Below are 21,722 nucleotides of genomic sequence, written 5' to 3'. Positions count from 1 at the left end.
TCTGCAGCAATGAAAAAGTGACAAGAACTAGTACAAAGCCAATGCTGCTGCATCCAAAAACATTTTTAACATTTTAAATATATTGTAAATTTGCTCCCACCCAAAGAGTTTATGTATTTCTTGCTTCTGGTTTTAGAAATGTATGTGGAAACAGTGTATTGTAATACTAAGTTTCCTCATCAGAAGCTAGGTTGTAATTACTCTGCTGTTTTGCCGCTGCAGCTCACAACCAGAAATAACCTCTCATCTTGTGGGAAAGAAAGTGATACAGCGGGAAAAAAGTGGTTGACAATCTGGCAAAATTGGCGAGACAAATTAATGGTTCTGAGGGGGAAGACACAAAACGCTTGTTTATGGACTTTTAAAAAGTGTTTTTTTAATCCCTTACATCAGAAAGACAAAGCAAAAGGTGCTGTGTAGCTGCAGACTGGCCAGAGTGGCCTTGCTTGATACACCAGTCTTAGTGTTGGGGCTAATCAGTGTACAGGTGCTCAAGTGAGCAGGATTTGTTTCAGAGACAAATGGCTGTTCCACATAATGCTGGAGCTTCTCACGGCCACTTGAATGCAACACAGTGGATGCAATAATCCATATAGTTTCATTATAATTTTGGATATTAACGATCAACAAAGCAGATTCGGACTTTGGTGGCTTAATAGAGGTTGAAGTAAATCTTTTACAATGTGTTATGCTTTTAAATCACTAAGCCGTCTATTAAATGTAGAGGGAGAACTGGGTGTACATGGAGATCGGGGTTAGCCCCTCTCACTACGCTGCTTAAAGGACACAGTAAAGCCATGTAAGCAGCGAAACAGGAAATATCAATATCACGGCAACACGCTATGTGTCACAAATACAAACATGCAGTTTTTTGTGTCGGCGTCCTGTCACTGTCTCGTTCTTCATCCCGTTCTCCTCCATAATGAGCTACAACTGTACTGCGTCTGTACTAACTTTGTCAACACTCCACAGGTGGCTGCAAAAGCAAAGGCACACACACACATTGGTTTATCCCTCTGATACAGTTACGTCCAGCTGCTGCAGTGATGATGTGATTATGGGTGTAAGCACGTGTACTATATGTGTGTGTACATGTCCTTGTACAGTTGGACAGACAAAATTTAGTTTAGCACAACCTCTGTGAGGACATTTGGCTATAGCCATTACAATTTCAAAAGGCTTTTTGAGAGTTAGCTCTAGAGTTGAGGTTAGGCCTGTATTGTGATGGTTATGATTAGAGTAACCAGCCAGGCTGTTATGTCTATGAATATTGTCGTCACAAAAGGTGTGTGTGTTTATGTGTTGATTGTTCTTCACAGATCCCCTGAGTCCTGACGAGTGTATTCACAGTTATTTAGATAATTTCAATCATAGACAAACATGCAACTCCGGGAACACACACACACACACACTCACACACACACACACAAAGAGAATGTGAAGTAATTCTTTGCAACAAACAGTTTTGAAATCTCAAACCATAAGACCACAGAGGCAGGACAGGAAGTAGTGGGGGAAGAAGTATTCATGTCCTTTACTGTAAAAAGTAGCAGTGACACTGTAGACATAGATCAAGTATTAAAAATGGTGAAACTTCAAAAGTATTAATTAAGTAAGTTATTGACTTTAAACAGAATGGCTCATGAATTAGATATAACTGGATTATAATTATTGTTCTGTTAACGTGCTTTATCACTCTGTTGTTGATGTGAAGAATGAACTTATTTTAATGGCCTCATATGTTGTTTTGTTGATCATATGTTTTAAGTTCAATAATTATACTGTGAATTACTTTACATGGGGCCCTGGTGGCTCAGTGGGCAGAACCACGGGTTGGGATGCAGAAGGCCGCAGGATCAAATCCCACCCCTACAGGTGTGGCCGCTCCCAGTCACGAAGGGCCACCGTGGTGCCTGTCCCGAGCCCGAATATGATGGGAGGGTTTCACCAGGAAGGGTATCCAGCATAAAAACTCATGAATCAACGTGCAGAACACGTTGTGCGGTGGGGACCCATGATGGGACAGGGCGAAAGACATTGATCTGGCGTCAGTCTGTAGTTATTAGTGCCCCCTTTGGGGAACAGGAGCAGCAGCTGCTTTGAATCTACATTCTACAGTATTTATGTTAAGCAGCTAAATACATTTACTAAACTACAGTTTAAAGGACCATTGCATTTTCAAGCTGTTTAAAAATTCTACTCCACTATATTTTAGATTGAAAACAAATTGATTTACACAGTACTCACTGGTTACAGATCAACTTCTTGCAGAGGGAATGGCAGTGTTTTTTACCTCAGTACATTTATCTAATAGTTGTAGTTATTACAATTTTTCTTCTTTTTCTTCTTCTTCTTGTTATTATAGGATAAACATTTATACCACTCAAAGAGCAACAACATTAACCCTGCGTTTACCAGCTTACACACGTAATTCCATTATACACTTTTACTTATGATACTTATTGACATGTTTTTTCTTTTACTTGTCACATTTTGAGTTTTATATTTCTATACTGTGGAATTGCTACTTTTTTGTAGACAACTCAAAGGTAAATGTACATAAAAATAGCAATAAAGCTTCTTACACATCACACATATTTTAATAATGATACGAAACATTAAATCATTCAGAAATATTTTTGTGTGTAGTTTTGAGTCCATCCTAGTACTGACTGTTTTGCACTTTAATAAGATGCTGAATCAAGGCCTTTTACTTGTGATGACAATTTTTCCATCACTGATTTGTTAAAACATCTTATTGAAGGTGCTCCACATATTATTTCATTTCTTTTGAATAAACTGGCTACGACCAGATTTTGAAATTGCAGTGAAGATTATTCTAAAAATATAAAAACATTCAGAGAAAGATGGCCAACTGTGTGCGTCCATGCTTTTAATTTTGGATGCCTTACTCATCCCAAATCTCACAGGAGGCACAGCACGAAAGTTGTTCATGTTCAAGAGCGGAGGCACTGTTGGATGAAAATTGAGGTGTGGAATGGTGAAAGGACAGAGACGATAGCTCGAGTGATAGGGTGAGGAAAGGAGATGGTTTCAGCCTGAGTGATTGCTTTCCAGGGAAGCCCTAAATGGACAGACACACACTGAAGAATTCCCAGATCCTGAAACAGATCGGAAGGATGAGACCTCAGGGTGATGGCTGGTTTTAGACTTGTGGCCATATCAGGAAAGAGGAGACCTGATATATAAGAGCATGGACTTAACATACACACCCACATTCATCCTGTGCCTCACCCTGCTTCCTGAATTGGTGAGTATTAGCAAATTGAACCCAAATTCTTTCTACTACTTTGAAAAACTTCATTTCTGCTTTCTCTCCATCACTCAGCCTCTCTCTGAGCTGGTCAGTCACTCGGTTAGTGTGTGTTGGTCACAGCAGCAGCAGCAGCAGCAGCAGCAGCAGCCATGCCGGGTGTTTATAAAGGAGAATGTGGGGATGATGTGGACCCCATGCCATTCCTGGCTCCCTCGGAGAAGGAGCGCTTGGATGCGATGAATAAACCATACGACATCAAGCGCTCGTGCTGGATCAAAGATGAGAAGGAGGCCTTTATTGCTGGGGAGATTCAGTCTGAAGATGGGGACAAAGTCACCATCAAGACCACCAAGCACACTGTAAGACTAATGCTGAACCTGTGCATTATGAGCCAAAGGTTTACTTTAACATTTAACTTTAACCATAATTTTCATAATCTCACAATTGTGCAATGGTTCTTTTTGATCAGACGGTAACAGCGAGGAAGGATGACATTCAGCAGATGAACCCTCCTAAGTTCTACCAAGCCAGAGACATGGCCGACCTCACCTTCCTCAATGAGGCCAGCGTCTTGGAAAACCTGCGCAGCCGCTACGTCAGCATGAGGATCTATGTAAGGCAGTTATGAACCAGCCTAAATAAAGACCCTAAAATTCAACTCAGAAACATATTCAAAGAATTATGTTTGGTTCTGTTGCCAAATGCTGTTTGCCTTGGGCCAGCTCTGTTCAGTCTTGGTTCAGTTCATTTAATTGAATAGAAATGTCTCAAACAAAGCAAACTAAGTTTGACTGGAGGGGGATTAAAGGATGTTTGGAAAAGTTCACAGCTTCCAGATAAAAGCACGGGAGATTTCTTTGTCCGTTTCGTCACTGTTAAGCAATGTCATCATAGTTTGTGCCTCCAAATCTTATAATAATCTTATAATAATTTCATCAATCAAATTATAAACGGCACCATTTCAATCATATCTGGGGTTTTTTGGACTGGACTTACAGACTTTATACTGAATGTATGGATCAGTTTCTGCAGTTTAGGAAATTGTTGCTTTAAAATAAATCTTTCGCATCCAACCACTCTGTTTAGCAAAATGAACAATCAGCGGATTATCCCTTTAAAGGTCATTATAGTTTAGGAATAACAAGCAAAAGCATGTATGTAGACAGTTTTCAAGTACAAATAAACAAGGACATTTATTGTTAACTATAACATAAATATCTCTAACTGTATTGAGCAATATATTTTTCTCTTTTAACAAATAGAATAGAAAGACAAGACACACAAGGGAAAACTGAAGGAATAACACTAAAAAAACCCGGTTCAGTGCTCATCCTTTTTTAGATTTTTAAACCTCATTAAACCTCTTTATTTGCTCTCTCCCTCTCAGACCTATTCTGGCCTCTTCTGCGTGACGATCAACCCGTACAAATGGCTGCCCATCTACGGCGCTAAAGTGGCCCAGATTTATAAGGGCAAGAAACGCAACGAAGTTCCTCCTCACCTCTTCTCCGTCTCTGACAACGCCTACCATGACATGATGATGGGTGAGTAGAGGCCGATGGCAGGGCGTCAAGAATAAAAAAGCTGAATGTGGACTAATGAAGAGAAAGAGTCAGATGAGGGCTTTGCGACATAGGTCACCGATGGGTGAGGGGGTGGGAGGAAAACTTGGCAAAGACAGGATGTAGGTATGCAAGTGGTATGTTTGTAATTTGTGATAACCCCCCCGAGATGATGCTGTTTGAAAGTCATTACACAGTTGCTAGAGGTGTGTAATCACTGTGCTGTGTGATAATTGTTCATGGAGCAGAAAAATACTTTGAAGCCATTATGTGGCATCAGGGGAGAGCTGGCAGCTGGCAGCTGTCTGCACCCTTCGCAATGCTGACAGGGAACTTCAGCAGGTCTCTGATCCGCTCAGAGGGAAATCAGCAGTAATTATCCTCGTCCCTCTCACATTCTCTCTCCGCTTCTCTCCTCTCCTTCGATCTTTACGTCCGGACAACACAGAGCACGAGAACCAGTCCATGCTGATCACGTAAGGGCAGCATGTCTTTTTTCATGTGAGACTCCTCTACAAATGAATTATTCCAATCAGCCCGCGTAGATTATTAACTCCTCCTTCCTGTGTATGTCGGCTACAGCGGAGAATCTGGGGCCGGCAAGACTGAGAACACCAAGAAGGTCATCCAGTACTTTGCCAATGTAGGAGCTGCTGGGAGCAAAGCTTCAGACTCCAAGGCAAGTGTGTTTGTGTGTGAGTGTGCACAGACATGGCTTCGCTTGTCGCTCGTCAGACATTACATTACATATATTTCCCTTTTCTTCTCATCTGTTGGCGCAGGGCTCTCTGGAGGACCAGATCATTCAGGCCAACCCAGTGCTGGAGGCATTTGGCAACGCCAAGACCATCAGGAACAACAACTCCTCACGCTTTGTAGGCGATCGCAGTTTACATCACCAAATCAAATAATTACACCCGTGAAAATTAGGTTTTACATATACAATCTATGTAATTCAACTAGTAGTTTAACTACAGATTTTGCAGTAGTTTCCTGGTATGTCAGCTACTTTTATATTTGTAGTATATTTCATAGTGATTGAAGATACAGGTATACCTGTACAATCTAGTGCAATCCAATAGCAGCCCTGCCATAAATGTAAATTCTCCTTTAAAAGTTTATAATTTCACAGTTTTTAAGATGAAACTGTCAGAAAGGTGATGATTCTATTATGTGTTTATTATTGAGGTCATAGTGGGTGGTGTTATTGTACTGGAGGGCATTATAAGAGGAGGGGGTATTAATGTTTTGGCCAACAGATTTAAAATGAATGAGGGGGTCTGTACTAGCTCGCATCAGATTGTCGAGGTGTAATGAAGTGGCCAGAGAGTGTGTCTCATTGTAGTAATTGTTTAATACTGGGGTTGAGTCTTATTCTGGTTTGGATCAGATCAGGGTTCTGGAACGTGAGAAACTCGAATCCCTGTATAGGCTACATTATGATAATATTAATTTCCCAACGTCTCAGCCACTATGTTCTGCATAGCAAAGAAAGTTTAGAAACTTGGATAAGTTGTTCAGATGCCCCAGTATGCTGATTTGGTCTCCAGGCAGAATATCCAGGTCTCTCAAATCCAGGTTTCTACAGCTACATTAAGATATTTATTGACACAACACATATCAAGGACATTTTTATCCCAAATGGTTTTTGTCTGATTTTGTTTCAGGGAAAGTTCATTCGCATCCACTTTGGGCCCACAGCTAAGCTGGCTGGTGCCGACATTGAGACCTGTGAGTGGATTCAGTGGATTTATTCTGTTAATTAACGTGGATCATGCACCTAAAATACCACGTTTCTTTTTTTCCCCCTGTGCTTTGTTTTTGTGTTGTGTGCATCAGATCTACTAGAGAAATCCAGAGTGATTTCCCAGCAGGCCGCTGAGAGAGGTTACCACATCTTTTATCAGCTGCTGTCTGGAAGGAAGCCGGAACTTATAGGCGAGTCATTGGTTATGGTTTTGTTTACTTTTTAAAATTGTTAATTGTTGAATAATTTGCCATATAGGACAATTTTCATCAAATGTTTTACATTTTTAAAGTAATTTCCATTCTTAAATGTTGAGTAAAAATTGCACAGGGCAAATATGAATTACAAACAGTAATGCAGCATCGAGAACTATTCACTTATTAATATCTAACCTGCAGAAAAACATTATCTATGATCCATGATTCCCAACCAGGGAAAGGCCTCCTGGATCCCAGGGGACAGGTTTACATTTCCTGTTGTGGTCCTGGTTGAGTAAAAACTGTGATACCGCAACAAATTTCAAATGCATGTCAAGAAACATCATAGCATATATGTATAATCCTGTGTCTATCATTTTTATTCTTGTTAAAAGTTGAAATCATTTTTTAAAAAGAGCTGAAAAGCTACGAGCTAAAACCCACCAGTAAGTAAATTACAGCAAGAAGTTAAGTCATTACTGTATAAACTGGTGAAATAAGGTAGTTTAAAGTAATCTATTGTCAAAATAGCTTCATAGCAAACGGTTAATGCTAAAATGCCACCTACAAGCAATAAATATGTAAAGAATATACAATAATGGATATAATGATTTTTTAAAATGGATAAACACTAAGCAGCTAAACTGTAATTGTAAAATAAAGCTTTGTGGATTGTTGTATTAGCCAGAAAAGTCTATATATGATGTAAATTGCTGAAAAAAAACTAACAGTAATTAGTTAAAACTAGCCATCAAACAATTGTTAGCTATAGCAGAAACAGCTAGATAACGTTAAAGGTGGATAAGTGGTGGGAAATGTCAGTCTAACGTACTGGATGACTAAAATACCCCGAAGTAAAAACTAAAATCAGTGAAAAATGTTGAAAAGGCTAAATGTAATGGATAAAGGATTGGAAAAGCTAATATTAGCGTTAAAAAGAGTTGAAATGCTTGTAGCTAAATTGGTAAAGGCAGTCGTCCGCGGACCACAGGGTCATTGGCTCGATCCCCGGTCCCGGCTATATGTCAAAGTGTCTCTGGACACTGAACCCCCAACGGCCCATTCCGCTCCCCAGCTGTGCAGAAAACTGGGGAGGGTTCCGTCAGGAAGAGCATCCGGCACAGAAACTGTGCCAAATATGCAGACTAATGATCCGCTGGGGCGACCCTGAACTCACGGGATGAGCCGAAAGGACAAAAAAAATAAATCAAAAGTAGAGTTGAAGTGGTTTAGCTAAATGTACTTGATGTTGAAACAGTTAACGCTAAATGTGTGAATCAATCGATTTTGGGTTGTGAGGAAAAAGGTTTGCATTGGTTGGCTGAGATAAGTAAAGGAACAAACCATTAGTTCCAAATATTTAGTTGAAGATATGGAAATGCAAAAAAACTAAACATAATACATCATGACTGAAAAAGCTTTGTTGGTGTTAGCTTGGACTAATAAAATGTCTGTCATTGGTTATTATGCAGAGTCTTTCAAACTCACCTAAATAACGACAGTGTGATAAATAAACTTTACAGTCAGTTTATAAATCATTCGCACATTAGGAAATAACCTATAGGTCTGTAGAAATCAGAAACAAAAACAATAATAGCATGTTCTTTTGGTTAAAAATGAATAATATTGCTTAAATGATGATCATTGATTGATTGATGGATTATTATTGCATGATTATGGTGTTGTTGTCTTATTTTTGCATTATACTCCGTACTGTGTTTTCCAGAGGCTCTGCTGCTGAATCCGGACCCCAAACAGTATGTATGGGTGTGTCAGGGAGTCACTGTGGTGGACAACATGGACGATGGAGAGGAGCTGCTGCTCACCGATGTGAGTAATAAAAACGATTGCTTTGCATGAGCAATGAGAAAATCTGGATATAATATCTGGATAAATCTGCTGCCCTGCCGATGGTGCTGTTGCCTCTTTCTACACAACGTTTGGTGTGTTTGCTTGTCTGTACTCCAGCTCTCTATGCTTGTGTGCTCGCAGGAAGCCTTTGATGTCTTGGGCTTCACTCCTGAGGAGAAGATGAGCGTGTACAAGCTGACCGGAGGCGTAATGCACTTCGGAAACATGAAGTTCAAACAGAAACCCAGAGAGGAACAAGCTGATGTGGACTCCACTGAGGGTATAAAAAGCCAACGATTATCTCTGGATTTTTATCTTCTTCTGTCTTCATGCCTTTTTATCGTTTTCTTACCTGTGTCCTTCTGGCCAGATCTCTATCATTTAAACTCTGATTTTACTCTTAAAGACTTACCCTTTCATTTCGGTGCCCCAGCGTCTTTTCCTTCCACTGACCGCAGTCTTATTCGAATTTATTCGAATTGGTTTAATTAATTTCTCTCTTTCCTTCCCTTCTTAAAGTGGCTGACAAAGTTGCTCACCTCATGGCTATTAACTCTGGTGAACTGCAGAAGGGAATAACCCGCCCCAGGGTCAAGGTTGGCAATGAGTTTGTGACCAAAGGTATTGGAAAGATATTATTTAAAAAGTCTTGGAAACAAAGACAATTCAGCCGTTGGAGAAAATGCATTAATATTTGAATTCAGGTCAGAACCAGGACCAGTGTGTGTACTCCATTGGTGCTCTGGCAAAAGCCATCTACGACCGAATGTTCAAGTGGATGGTGACCCGGATCAATAAGACCCTGGACACCAAGATGCAGAGACAATACTTCATAGGAGTGTTGGACATTGCTGGGTTTGAGATCTTTGAGGTGAGATTTGGATGGAATGAGAACAGATAAAGTTCAGGTTATTTCCGCTCATCCTCTCTCCTCCTATGATCCAACTCTTTCATTTCCAGTTAAACAGCTTTGAGCAGTTGTGCATCAACTTCACCAATGAGAAGCTGCAGCAGTTCTTCAACCACCACATGTTTGTACTGGAGCAGGAAGAGTACAAGAAGGAAGGGATTGACTGGGTCTTCATCGACTTCGGCCTGGACCTGCAGGCCTGTATTGACCTGCTGGAGAAGGTAACGCACTCACAGATACACAGTTGGTGCAAAAACATGGACCTACTACACAGACTGTTTTAAATTGTCATCTAATTCCTGCTCTTAACACCTCCTCCTGTCCGTGTCTTCATCAGCCTATGGGGATATTCTCCATCCTAGAGGAGCAGTGTGTGTTTCCAAAGGCGACAGACACAACTTTCAAAACAGCTTTGTATGATAACCATCTGGGCAAGTCCTCCAACTTCCTCAAGCCGAAAGGGGGGAAGAAAGGACCAGAGGTCCACTTCGAACTGGTGCACTATGCTGGCACGGTGAGTACTGGATTGTCACAGGACCATTGGACACATAGATGGATGTTAGTAAACCAACAGTTTAACTGTTTGTGCCTCTGCACAGGTGGGCTACAACATTGCGGGCTGGCTGGAGAAGAACAAAGACCCTCTGAATGAGACAGTGGTGGGACTCTTCCAGAAGTCCTCCATGCACCTGCTGGCTCTGCTCTTTAAAGAGGACGAGGGTGCTGCAGGAACCAAGAAGCAGAAGAAAGGGTCGTCCTTCCAAACGGTTTCCAACTTCTACAGGGTAATTCGCACAAGGAAGGTCACACTTTGTTTGTACACTAGGGTGGATATAGAAATGTTTATTGGGGTGGGCAGACTCAGGCACATGCTCAAAGTAGGGTGGTGCATTTGGAAAATTATTTAAAAGACTTTATTAATAGTTTGTTCAGTGTAAAACGTAAAATAAATCCGACCTCTGCGAAAAAGTGCCTTCATTGTCTGAAAACTAAATTATTCCAACTTTAGGGGCAACAGTGTATTTCAGCTTCAGATTGAGTCACTTCTCCTTGTACAGAAAGTTCTACAGCAGGTACCTACCACCTTGTCTCTCTGGTAGGGGGTGGCACCTGGGGCGGCAAGTCACATTTTTGGGGGGGTGGCATTGCCACAACGGGCCACCTCTCTGGCCCTGATTGTGACAGAATTGAAAAATAGGAGAAAGTAACTATTGATTGCTGTTATTATGAAAGGAGTTTAAATAAAATTTACATCTACAAGTTAAAGGTTATTAAACAAATATTTAAATGTAGATAAGAAGCTGGATACTAAAATAACATATCGGTGCTCTTGGGAACAGCTGATAGTTTATTGTTATAGACCAATAGCTCCAGTACTTTGTATCTGTCTAGACACTTTCAACTGTCTGACAGAAAGGCAATAAGTGTATTTTCCAAAATATCAAAATATAAATTTAAAGGGTCTACTGAAGAACCTTTAAATGAAGGAAACTTTATCTTCATTTAAAGGGTCTTCATTCACATGTCACACTAACAAACCTGTGAAAGCACAAACTGAGGAAAAACTCACAGCCGTCTATTAACTATCTGTGCATAACAGGAGCAGCTGAATAAGTTGATGAGCACCCTGCGGAGCACAGCTCCCCACTTTGTCCGCTGCATCGTACCCAACGAGTTCAAAAAGTCAGGTCAGTGGGGGCAAATCGTGTGACTTTTCATAAATTGATAAGGACCCTTCACACAGTATGTTTTTTTTAAAAAATGTGCTCACTGTAATAAAGTAACAACCCTCTCTCTCTCATGCTGTGAAGGTGTTACAGATAACTTTCTGATCCTACACCAGTTAGCCTGTAATGGCGTCCTGGAGGGCATCCGCATCTGCAGGAAAGGATTCCCAAACAGACTACAGTACCCAGAGTTCAAACAAAGGTCGAAGTCAATTATTAAAGCATTGCTTAAATCTGCCTAGGAAACGTTTCTTGGTTGTCTGTAAAGGTTGTTATATGAGGGATTTTATGTGAGCTATTTCCTAATTAATCTCTTTTGTATTTTTCTGCCTTTACTTTGCGCGTTCATCCATTTTCTGGCCATTTTACTCCCTGTTCTTCCTACTCCTTTGGTCTAGGTACTATATCCTCAACCCCAGCATCATCCCTAAGGGATTTGTTGACAACAAAAAAGCCTCTGAGCTCATCCTGAGCTCTGTGGGCCTGGACAGTATGGAATACCGCATTGGCCACACCAAGGTACACAACTGCAAGCAGATGGATTTACATGCTGCTGACAGTAATACCCATGGAGCCCTTCACATATCATTTTAAACATTTTTTCAATATATATCTTGTGATGATAACAGTTAGCTGGCTGCTATATTATATCCTACATTTAGACTCAGTGTATAGCAAATAGTTCAATTCTTTACAATATATTAAGAGTGGCATAGTCAGTATGTTCTCACTATAAAGCAAATGTGTCTGATACATTGCAAATGTATTTTTTAAAAGAAAAATTGATTTAAAACACTCTAAACTACTCAGAGGGGAAAACCTTAACCTACAGTCATTTCAGCAATTAAATACTGCTGTGTATAAAGGATGATCTCTTGTGTTGTCTATTGTCTACTATGTGCAGTGAATTGTGAGACTTTACAGCTGAAAAATAACTAAAATCCTTTTTTTGGCTCTGTTTTGCTCATTTTGTTACTCCCCTGTTTCTATCCGTTGCTTACGCCGTGCACGTTTTTCTTTCCTATTTGTCTGCAGGTGTTCTTCCGTGCTGGTGTCCTGGCAAAGCTAGAGGACATGCGTGACGAGCGGCTGGCAAAGATCATAACTATGTTGCAGGCTCAACTTCGAGGAACTCTAATGAGGATTGAGTTTAAGAAGATGGTGGACAGACGGTTAGTTTGTGACCATATGCACAATTTGTATTTTCCATCGGTGAGGTGGAATAGATAATAGTTTGTCGTATGTACATGAGTCTTAAGTGCATGTTTTGTGAGCACTAACAAAATGCATTTTCTGCATGTGTGTATGTGATGCAGAATTGCACTGATAGCCATTCAGCGAAATGTGAGGAAGTTCCTTCAGTTACGCTTCTGGGGCTGGTGGAAACTCTACACTAAGGTAAAGTGCTGACTGTCACATGTGTCAAAATGTCGGATACTAAACTACCATCATCATCTTAATCCCTGTCTTGGCTCCTCCAGGTGAAGCCTCTGCTGATGGTTGCCCGTCAGGAGGAGATCTTTAAGGCTAAGGAGGAGGAACTCAGGATGGCAGTAGAGAAGGTCAAGGAGCTGGTGGGAAAGATCAAAGATCTGGAGGAGAAGATGGTCACTCTGTCACAGGAGAAGAATGACCTTGCCCTAGCACTGGCTGCAGTAGGTTCACAACCGCACACAGTTTAGTCTGCATCTTAAATAGATCCCAAACAGTTTTCTGGTGAAGGTTTCTGGCCAAAGCTATACTTGGATCTTGAGGCTGAATCTGGCCCATGTATGATTGGGTTGCATATTCATTATATTTAGATTTTCCATCACAGAGCACACTTTTTTTAGCACTTAAAACAAACGTTAAATACAGTTACCTCTTCACGTGGGCAGGTTGTTTTAAAGAAATAACATATAAATGTCTCTGACATTCACCACACACTGCACAACATATTCTAATCCACGTTACGTACTCACGCAAACACACTCTATCCTCTTGTTTCCCCACAGGAGCAGGACACACTGGATGATGCTGAGGAGCGCTGTACACAGCTAATGCACCAGAAGGTCCAGCTGGACGAGACCGTGCAGGTGAATTGTCACGCACGAACCATTTTACAGTATGTGTGTTTATGTGGAATCAAGCATCAACAGTCATTTCTCCTAAAAATGACTTTGTACAATAACAATTGGTACATTGCCAAGAATTTACAATGATAACAAACAACAGCACTGACAGAACAAGATGGTCCAAATTTGTGAGCTGTTTAAAATCTGACAATATTGGAGACTTATATTTCCTGACCATAATAGTAAAACTGTCCTGTGTTTCTAGGATCTACGTGAACGCCTGGAGGAAGAAGAAGGAAACACAGCCTCCCTCCAAAATCAGAGGAGGCAGCTGGAGGGGGAACTGACCGAGCTGAGGCAGGATTTAGAGTCTCTGGAGTCCACGCTGGCCAAGACTGAGAAGGAGAAACAGGTATAAGGAGGAGGACAAGGACAAAGCTGCATTCGGATTTCCATCAAATACCCCCTGAGTTCTGTTTATTGGTCTGTTTAGGGTCTGGACTTTAGGGTGCGGACTCTGACAGGGGATCTGAACCAGCGAGAAGATCATATTGCCAAGCTGCAGAAGGAAAAGAGAGCCCTGGAGGAACTGCAGCAGGTACCCCCCCTCCCCCCCACCCCCTCGCACACACACACAAACACACACAGCAAAATATGCTTGTACAAACCTAATATTTCAAAATGTTTTTTTATTATGTGTGCGTGTGTGTTTAATAGTGAACAAAATATATTCTTTGTTTTTCAGAAAACTCTGGAGGATCTCCAGACCGAAGAAGACAAAGTGAACCATCTAACCAAAACCAACAACAAGCTCAACACTCAAGTGAATGAGGTACAGCACTCCTTCTTTTTATGCATCTGTAAATAACATTAGAGGGTTAATGTGTGTGATGTGTGTGTAGCTGGAGGACAGCTGGGAGCAGGAGAAGAGGATCAGGGCAGAGGTGGAGAAAGCGAGGAGGAAAGCAGAGGGAGATCTGAAGATGACCATAGAGAACCTTAATGAGATGGAAAATGCAAAACTCAATCTGGAGGAGGTCATCAAGAAGTGAGATAGAAAAGCCGACACACACACACCAAAGAGGAAAATGTCATTACTTCCTACACACCCAAAACACATGAAACAAACTTAGTGGTGGAGCTTAATCCTCTGCTCTGTGTTCATCCAGGAGAGACATTGAGATAAACAACCTGAACGCAAAGCTGGAGGATGAACAATCTCTCAGCTCCATGCTCAGCCGCAAGGTCAAAGAGCACCAGGTTTGTGGAGAGTCAGCAGTCTTTTATTCCATTAAGCAGGATGCCTGATTTGAGTTCTTCTTCTGTGGTTAAAGGAGTTTTCCGCAGCAAAGTCGGCTAACTGTGAGCACTAGACAAGATATGTAGATGTTGTTCCTGTGAATGTTGATGTCAACTTTTTAGCAGTATTATCTGTACCGCTATGGGGATGACCGTCACTTACTGTAGGTCCAGACATAAAAGTGCGGAGGTGAAGGTGGTGAGGGAAACATTCTGATCCTTTAAGGAAGGGTAACACACTTTGAAAATACCCCAGTACTAGTAAGATCCTGCAATTAAAATTATTGAATTTTAAATATTTAGAAATAGGACAAGTTGGTTTTAAAGATGCACATTTGTCTTCTTTGTACTGATACATCTTTATAATATTTGAATTTTGTCTTTCAGGGCCGCATTGAGGAGCTGGAGGAGGAGCTGGAAGCTGAACGAGCCATGAGAACCAAGGTACAGAAACAGGCTGCTGAAGTTCAAACTAGACACATTATAGTCTAAATAGGCCGACATATGTAGTAAAGTCTGTTCTGTGACAGGTTGAGAAGCAGAGGGTAGAGCTGTCACGAGATCTGGAGGACCTCAGTGACAGGCTGGAAGAGGCAGGAGGAGCCACCGTTGCCCAGGTGAGTTTGACTGTGTGCTGTCAATCAGTCACAGGATAGAGGCAAACAGCCTTTCTGATCCCTGCAACTCAGAGTGTGCTTCATTCTTTAGATTGAGCAGAACAGGAAGCGGGAGGCGGACCTGCTCAAGCTCAGGCGTGAGTTGGAGGAGGCAGCGCTCCAGTCAGAGGCCACCGCTGCAGCACTGAGGAAGAAGCACTCGGATGCGATGGCAGAGCTGGGAGAGCAGCTGGAGAACCTGACCAGGCTAAAAGTCAAACTGGAGAAGGACAAACAGAGCATGAAGGCTGAGATTGAAGACCTTAATACCAGCCTTGAGTCGGCTCAGAAAGCGAAGGTTATTTGCAGAGTCCAGTGTGATTCTTCCTTTGAGAAAACACCTCATGCATCAGTATAAACCTGCATGTTTAATATCTGTGTGCATCTGTTTATGTGTGTAGATGAACTCTGAGGCACACAGCCATAAGCTGGAGGACAACCTGGCAGAGGCCAATGCTCGCCTGGCTGAGATGGAGCGAACTCAGGCTGAGCTCAACGCTGCCAAAATGCATCTGACTGGTAAGAGCACACACACACACACATTGAAGACAATCTGGCTTATTCTTTTTAATATTCTTTCTGTGTGTGTGTGCAGTGGAGAATAATGACCTTAGCAGGGAGCTGGAGGATGTGCAGAGTAAACTGACCCAGGTGACCAGGATTAAGGGCTCACTCACCTTGCAAATCGATGAGTTAAAGAGACAAGTGGATGAGGAGAATAAGGTATGAGCCAACATTGAGAGAACAACTGTGACAACTGAAAGCTGCCCAGCTTGGTCACAGTCTCTCTCTCTCTCTCTCTCTCTCTCTCTCTCTCTCTCCTTAGGGTCGTAACACAGCAGTGGTGGCCTTGGCCAACTCCCGTCATGACCTCTCTCTGCTGAAGGAGCAGCTAGAGGAAGAGTCCGAGGCTCGCGGGGAGCTGCAGCGCCTCGTGTCCAAGCTCAACGCTGATGTCACCTCCTGGAGGAGCAAGTATGAGACGGATGCCATCCACCGCACCGAGGAGCTGGAGGAGACCAAGTAGGTTTAAGAGAACTAAAAAAATACAAAAAGTTCGGCCAAAGAGAAAACTATCATCCTTATGTATAAATGAAAACTCTTGATACTTTTGAATTCAATCATACAATTTCTGCTCCTTGTCTCTCTCTCTCCACCTACTCGCACCCAGGCGCAAACTTGCTGTACGTCTCCAGGAGGCTGAGGAGGCAGCGGAGGCGGCTCAAGCCAGAGCTGCCAGTTTGGACAAGGTCAAGCAGAGGCTGCAAGGCGAGGTGGAGGACCTCACCATAGACCTGGAGAAGGTACTTTCACAGCCACACAAATGAGCGTACAAATGATGACTCACATGGATTTGAAAACATAATGGAGCAATTTATGTATTAAAGACTATTTTCGACTCACTGCAAATTTGTGTTAACATGCATGAACAAGTGGGCTTATAGGAAACAGGCTCAGGGGTCTGACAGTTCAAAGTGCCCCTTGGTCTCAGCCCCTATATGATGTGAGTGTTTATATTTCCTTACAGAGTCAAGGAGCTTTGTGAAACTGTACAAAATCAGCACAAGAAACTGAGAACATGAAATATGGCAACCATAAATAATCCCCCCCCCCCAAAAAAAAACAATGGAAATCGTCCAGAAACCAAAAATCACCAAAAAAACAAAATTAATGCAAATAGAAAATAAGCAAAAAGAGACAGAAAACAAGTTTGTATGCGCTCACCTCTGGGGTTTTCTCCCACAGTCCGGAGACGCGTTTTGTAAATTGTTCATAAGTTGCCAGTGAAGCATTTCCATAAAAAAGTTTTACAAACAATTCTGTACTTTTTTTTATAAAAGACACATTTGTTTTAATTTTATTTGGAAAGTTGTATGAGTGAGATGCTGATCACAAAAATAGACTTTCCTCTGCTATCTGATCAGTCCAATGCAGCAGCAGCAGCACTCGACAAGAAGCAGCGAGTTTTTGACAAGCTGGCTGCTGAGTGGAGCCAGAAGAACGAGGAGCTGCAACTGGAGCTTGACAACAGCCAGAAGGAGAGTCGCTCCTACATGACAGAGCTCTACAAGCTGAAGACCGCATACGAGGAGAGCCGGGATCAGATTGAGACCATCCGCAGGGAGAACAAAACTCTTACAGGTAGCTTCTACAGTGGCTGGTGTCTGATAGACGGGGTGGTGTCCTAGAAAACATTAGACTGGAGAAAACAACCTGAATATAAAAGTATAGCCGCGTGTTTTTTTTTTTTTTTGATAATATACCATTTCTCCCCACAGACGAGATCAAGGAGTTAGTCGACCAGCTTGGGGAAGGAGGCCGCAGTGTCCATGAGCTGCAGAAGGCCAAGAAAAAGCTGGAGGTGGAGAAGGAAGAACTTCAGATGGCTCTGGAGGAAGCTGAAGCTTCACTAGAGGTTCAGTAGATGTTAGAATGTTAAAAACGTGTAGGGGGCTTTTGGTTCCAAATCATAAGTGCACTTGTCAAAATGAGGTATGTGTGTTTGTGTGTGTCTGTGTCCAGGTGGAGGAAGGTAAACTGGTGCGTGTACAGCTGGAACTGGCTCAAGTCAAGGCTGACATTGATCGCAGAATCCACGAGAAGGAGGAGGAATTTGAAGTCACCAGGTCAAGAACAACCCTGCAAACACAAAAACACACTCCCACTGCCTCAAAAGACCCAAAAGTTATGTTCTTCTAGTTTCTGCAAAATGATGGACTTTGAACAAAGAAAGAAACAATTGCAGACCTTAAATTCATCATTTATTTCTTGGCACTGTAGAAAATTCCTGATCACCATCATCCATCATATTATTATTTGTATCTTCTGGATGGCCCATCCTTAGCTTCTACTCATAACCCTTACTCCTTATCTGTGATCTGTGGGTTTGTGCTCTCCAGAAAGAACCACGCACGTGCAGTGGAGTCACTTCAAGCCAGCCTGGAGGCAGAGGCCAAAGGTCGTGCAGAGGCTCTCAGGATGAAGAAGAAGATGGAGGGAGACTTAAATGAGATGGAGATTCAGCTGGAGCATGCTAACAGGAACAACGCCGAGCTGGTCAAAACCCTCAAGAAGCTGCAGCAGCAGATCAAAGTAGGATTTGCGTAATTGCCAAGAAGGAGCAACTGTAAAACACAGGGCTGTCTGGAGAAACCACATGAATAATTATGCAACGCTACTTATTGTGCAGGACCTGCAGGTGCAGATGGACGAGGACGCCCGTCAACACAACGAGCTGATGGAGAAGTACAGCCTCCAGGAGCGCCGTCTGTGTCTCATGCAGGCAGAGATGGAGGAGCTGAGAGGAGGCCTGGAGGCGTCTGAGAGGGCCCGCAAACAAATCGAGCAGGAGCTGGTAGACATCACAGAGCGGTTCAGTGAGATCAACATGCAGGTAGATAACAGACACAGATACAGATAACTCATGTTTTTAATAGGTTTATTAAAACCTTTACCTGCCTTCCTGAGACATTCTGATGCTGCCATTTCCTTTACTGTTTCATATGATCTAAGCCAATCTTTTTTTTTCTTCTATTAGAATCAGAGCCTGACTATCCTGAAGAGAAAATTGGAGGCAGACCTCTCTCGGCTGTCAAGTGAGAATGAAGAGCTAATCTCAGAGTTTCGTGCTGCGGATGAGAGAGCCAAGAAGGCTGTGATTGATGTGAGTAACCTTGCTGAAACATCTTGTAGCAGAAGAAAGAGGTAAAAATGAGTCGTGTGTCCATGCACGTGTTTGTTTCCAGGCGACGCGACTGTGTGAAGAGCTTCGGCAGGAGCAGGAACGGAGCGCCTACCTGGAGAAGATAAAAAAAAACCAGGAGCAGACTCTCAGAGACCTCACACTGAAGCTGGAGGAGGCTGAGCAGCAGGCTCTGAAGGCTGGGAAACGCACAATCCAGAAACTGGAAACCAGGGTGAGGACTTAGATTCGCAGGACTTACCTGACACAGTAACAGAATGCACGAAGACACTACACCTCGCTCAAGCATCACACCCACATACTGTGTCATTTCCCCCTCCCAGATCAAGGAGTTGGAGAATGAGCTAGACCAGGAGCAGAAGCGCCACACGGAGACGGTGAAAAACCTCCGTAAGGGAGAGCGTCGCCTCAAGGAGCTGATCTTCCAGACGGAGGAGGACCACAAGACCAATCAGCGCATGCAGGAGCTTGTGGAGAAACTCCAGAACAAGCTCAAGTCCTACAAACGGCAAATAGAGGATGCTGTGAGCATCATGAATCATTATTTATTTCAATAGTCCCCTAACTAGCATTGTATGCATGGAATGTGTCTTACTTACTGAATGGGCCCACCAGGCACAGGTATAGGGGCTTAGGGGTCCATGTGGCCCAAGGTAGGAGGCCCCTGGACAGGAGCCTTAGTATGAAGTGACTTCATGTTTCACACAGATTGTTTAAAAGGCGCAGAAATGACCACAGAAAAATGAATGAAGGAACAATGTTCATAAAAAGATACAAGGCGACTAGAAAGACAGTACGTGAGTCAAAAATACAACCCCACTTCCAAAACAGTTGCGAGAATGTGTATAAAATAAATAAAAATTATAAATAAAAACGAAATGCAATTATTTGCAAATCTCATCAACACATATTTTATTCACAAGAGAACATAAACATAGCAGATGTTGAAAGTGGCACATTTTACCATTTCATGCCAACTTGGCTTTGGAACTGAACTTGTAGTTGGAAAAATTATTTTAAAAAAATAAATACAAAATGACTGAAAACAGGACATAATGACCAAAAATAAACCACAATGCATAAATGTCAGCAAACCTCATTTAGAATTGTTTTCTATCGCTCCCAGTTTGGGGGTCTTATATAGAAGGGGATGGGGCTTTAACCTGTGTGTGGCCAGGGGCCCATTTTCTCAGCATGGACCATGCTGCCAGAAAGTGAATAAATCTACGTTTATTATGCTTCCTGGTTCCCGTGAGAGCCCAGTATATTTCCTCAAGTTGGTCGATCAAAAAACAGGACACTGCAAAGCATGTAGAAGACATTTATCCCCACTTCTCTGTCAAACATGTACGTCCCTCTAAAACTAAGCTTTTGTCTTTGTGACCACAGGAGGAGCAGGCCAACAGCAGCCTGTCTAAATACAGGAAGACGGTCCATGAGCTGGATGATGCTGAGGAACGTGCTGAAATGGCAGAGATGGCCCTGAACAAAATAAGGACCAGGAATCGAGCCTCGACCACCAAGGGCTTCACCTCTGTGGAGATCGTTCAGGTCACCAAGCCTACCAGCGGGGGACAGGATGGGTAGAGGACTAAACACACGCCTAGCAGGTGGGAAGTAACACACAGCAACAATACTTCCGTACACGTGTTTATTCATTGTATGTCCACATGTACGTACATGATCGTTTTTGTCTTTTGCTCCCACAGAGTGACACACACCCATTCATGCCTCCAGAGGACGGTTCGCTGAGAGAGTATGAGCACAGGCACCTTGAAGAAAGTCTTAAAAAAAGCCCAAAGAGAGCTCCGTAAAAATCTCAAGTGATTAAATGAGTCTTTAACATCACCAATAGTCTTAATGTGTGTGGTTTCAGGATTGGTCACAGCATTTAATGTGTTATCCACAGTCTTTGAACAAATGTCTTTTATGTGGAACTGTCAGGTGTGAGGTTTAAGTTCGTTCTGGCCTTTTCTCTCGTGCGTCTGTGCAGTTTTTAGGATTATTGTTTATTAGTATGTGCAAGACAGCTTCGTTAAACGTGTTTTTGTTGGATGTGTGTGAGCGTGCTGTGCATCACTGGAGGGAGCAGTGGGTGAAGCTGCGCTCTCATGTCAAGGACAGAAAGCCCACCTTTGTGTGTCACTCCTGTGTGTGTGTGTTGGGGCTGCGGCAAAGTCTTAATAAATGCAAGCAACTTGACTCAGTACTTGGTTATTATCATGTAAACAGAAAGGTGCAAGACTTCCTCACAGGAAGGGGGGTGGGGGGTGGGGGGGTCACACTTGATGAAGCACATCTCCTGCAACGCTAGATTTTCTTTCTTTGACTGTTTTCAAATTGGAATTTGGATAAGGATTCCAAATCTGGTCTAGAGGTCCACGGAAACTGGAATTGGTGTCTTCAATCGACACCAGACATGATACAATTACAGGGGGATTAAGGCAAAAAGGGGGGCTACACCCTCACAAAGTTACAAATCTTGATATTGTTAAGAATATTGCCTGTGTAAACATATCAATCGATGTATTATGTTCAGGACATCTAAAAAAAAAATTGCGTTAAAGCTGCATAAATGAAAAACCTACTGCACATTAGCTGCCCACAACCAAGTGGCGAATGTTAGTGACTAACTGGTGAACTTTGAAGATTGAGGGATTAATAAGCCAGTTATTTCCCTGAATACTGGACTCGCAGTGGAGCTTGAAAGTTGGAAATTAATATGACCTAAAATATAGT

The 21,722-nt window shown here is 42.4% G+C and overlaps 1 protein-coding gene across 1 annotated transcript; it reads left to right on the top strand.

The window, feature by feature from the left end:
* Positions 1-3,240: 3,240 nt before the first annotated feature.
* LOC137099423 (myosin-16-like) lies at positions 3,241-21,189 on the top strand. The gene is made up of 45 exons (XM_067476245.1): positions 3,241-3,271; positions 3,350-3,636; positions 3,747-3,890; positions 4,665-4,821; positions 5,288-5,315; positions 5,422-5,518; positions 5,622-5,714; positions 6,507-6,570; positions 6,679-6,777; positions 8,510-8,613; positions 8,776-8,914; positions 9,154-9,255; positions 9,339-9,505; positions 9,595-9,765; positions 9,882-10,058; positions 10,144-10,329; positions 11,145-11,232; positions 11,356-11,473; positions 11,670-11,790; positions 12,307-12,443; positions 12,588-12,669; positions 12,753-12,926; positions 13,266-13,346; positions 13,591-13,737; positions 13,819-13,923; positions 14,071-14,157; positions 14,228-14,373; positions 14,495-14,585; positions 15,012-15,068; positions 15,155-15,241; positions 15,333-15,578; positions 15,682-15,799; positions 15,876-16,003; positions 16,107-16,303; positions 16,452-16,584; positions 17,206-17,422; positions 17,560-17,696; positions 17,804-17,907; positions 18,181-18,373; positions 18,471-18,674; positions 18,819-18,944; positions 19,027-19,197; positions 19,307-19,507; positions 20,373-20,593; positions 20,693-21,189. Exons 2-44 carry the CDS (start codon positions 3,427-3,429, stop codon positions 20,568-20,570), a joined length of 5,832 nt encoding a protein of 1,943 aa, XP_067332346.1. The 5' UTR covers positions 3,241-3,271; positions 3,350-3,426; the 3' UTR covers positions 20,571-20,593; positions 20,693-21,189.
* The last annotated feature ends 533 nt before the right edge of the window (positions 21,190-21,722 follow it).

Source organism: Channa argus, chromosome 15, assembly GCF_033026475.1.
Source record: "Channa argus isolate prfri chromosome 15, Channa argus male v1.0, whole genome shotgun sequence".
NCBI classification, from domain to species: Eukaryota; Metazoa; Chordata; class Actinopteri; order Anabantiformes; family Channidae; genus Channa; species Channa argus.
This window is presented reverse-complemented; position numbering and strand designations above follow the sequence as displayed.

Excerpts from the sequence above, each read along its gene's own strand:
- LOC137099423 (XM_067476245.1), top strand. The coding sequence starts at position 3,427 with ATGCCGGGTGTTTATAAAGGAGAATGTGGGGATGATGTGGACCCCATG. Across the intron at positions 13,347-13,590 it reads AGCTGGACGAGACCGTGCAG|GATCTACGTGAACGCCTGGA; the intron begins GTGAATTGTCAC and ends CTGTGTTTCTAG. Across the intron at positions 14,374-14,494 it reads CTGGAGGAGGTCATCAAGAA|GAGAGACATTGAGATAAACA; the intron begins GTGAGATAGAAA and ends GTGTTCATCCAG.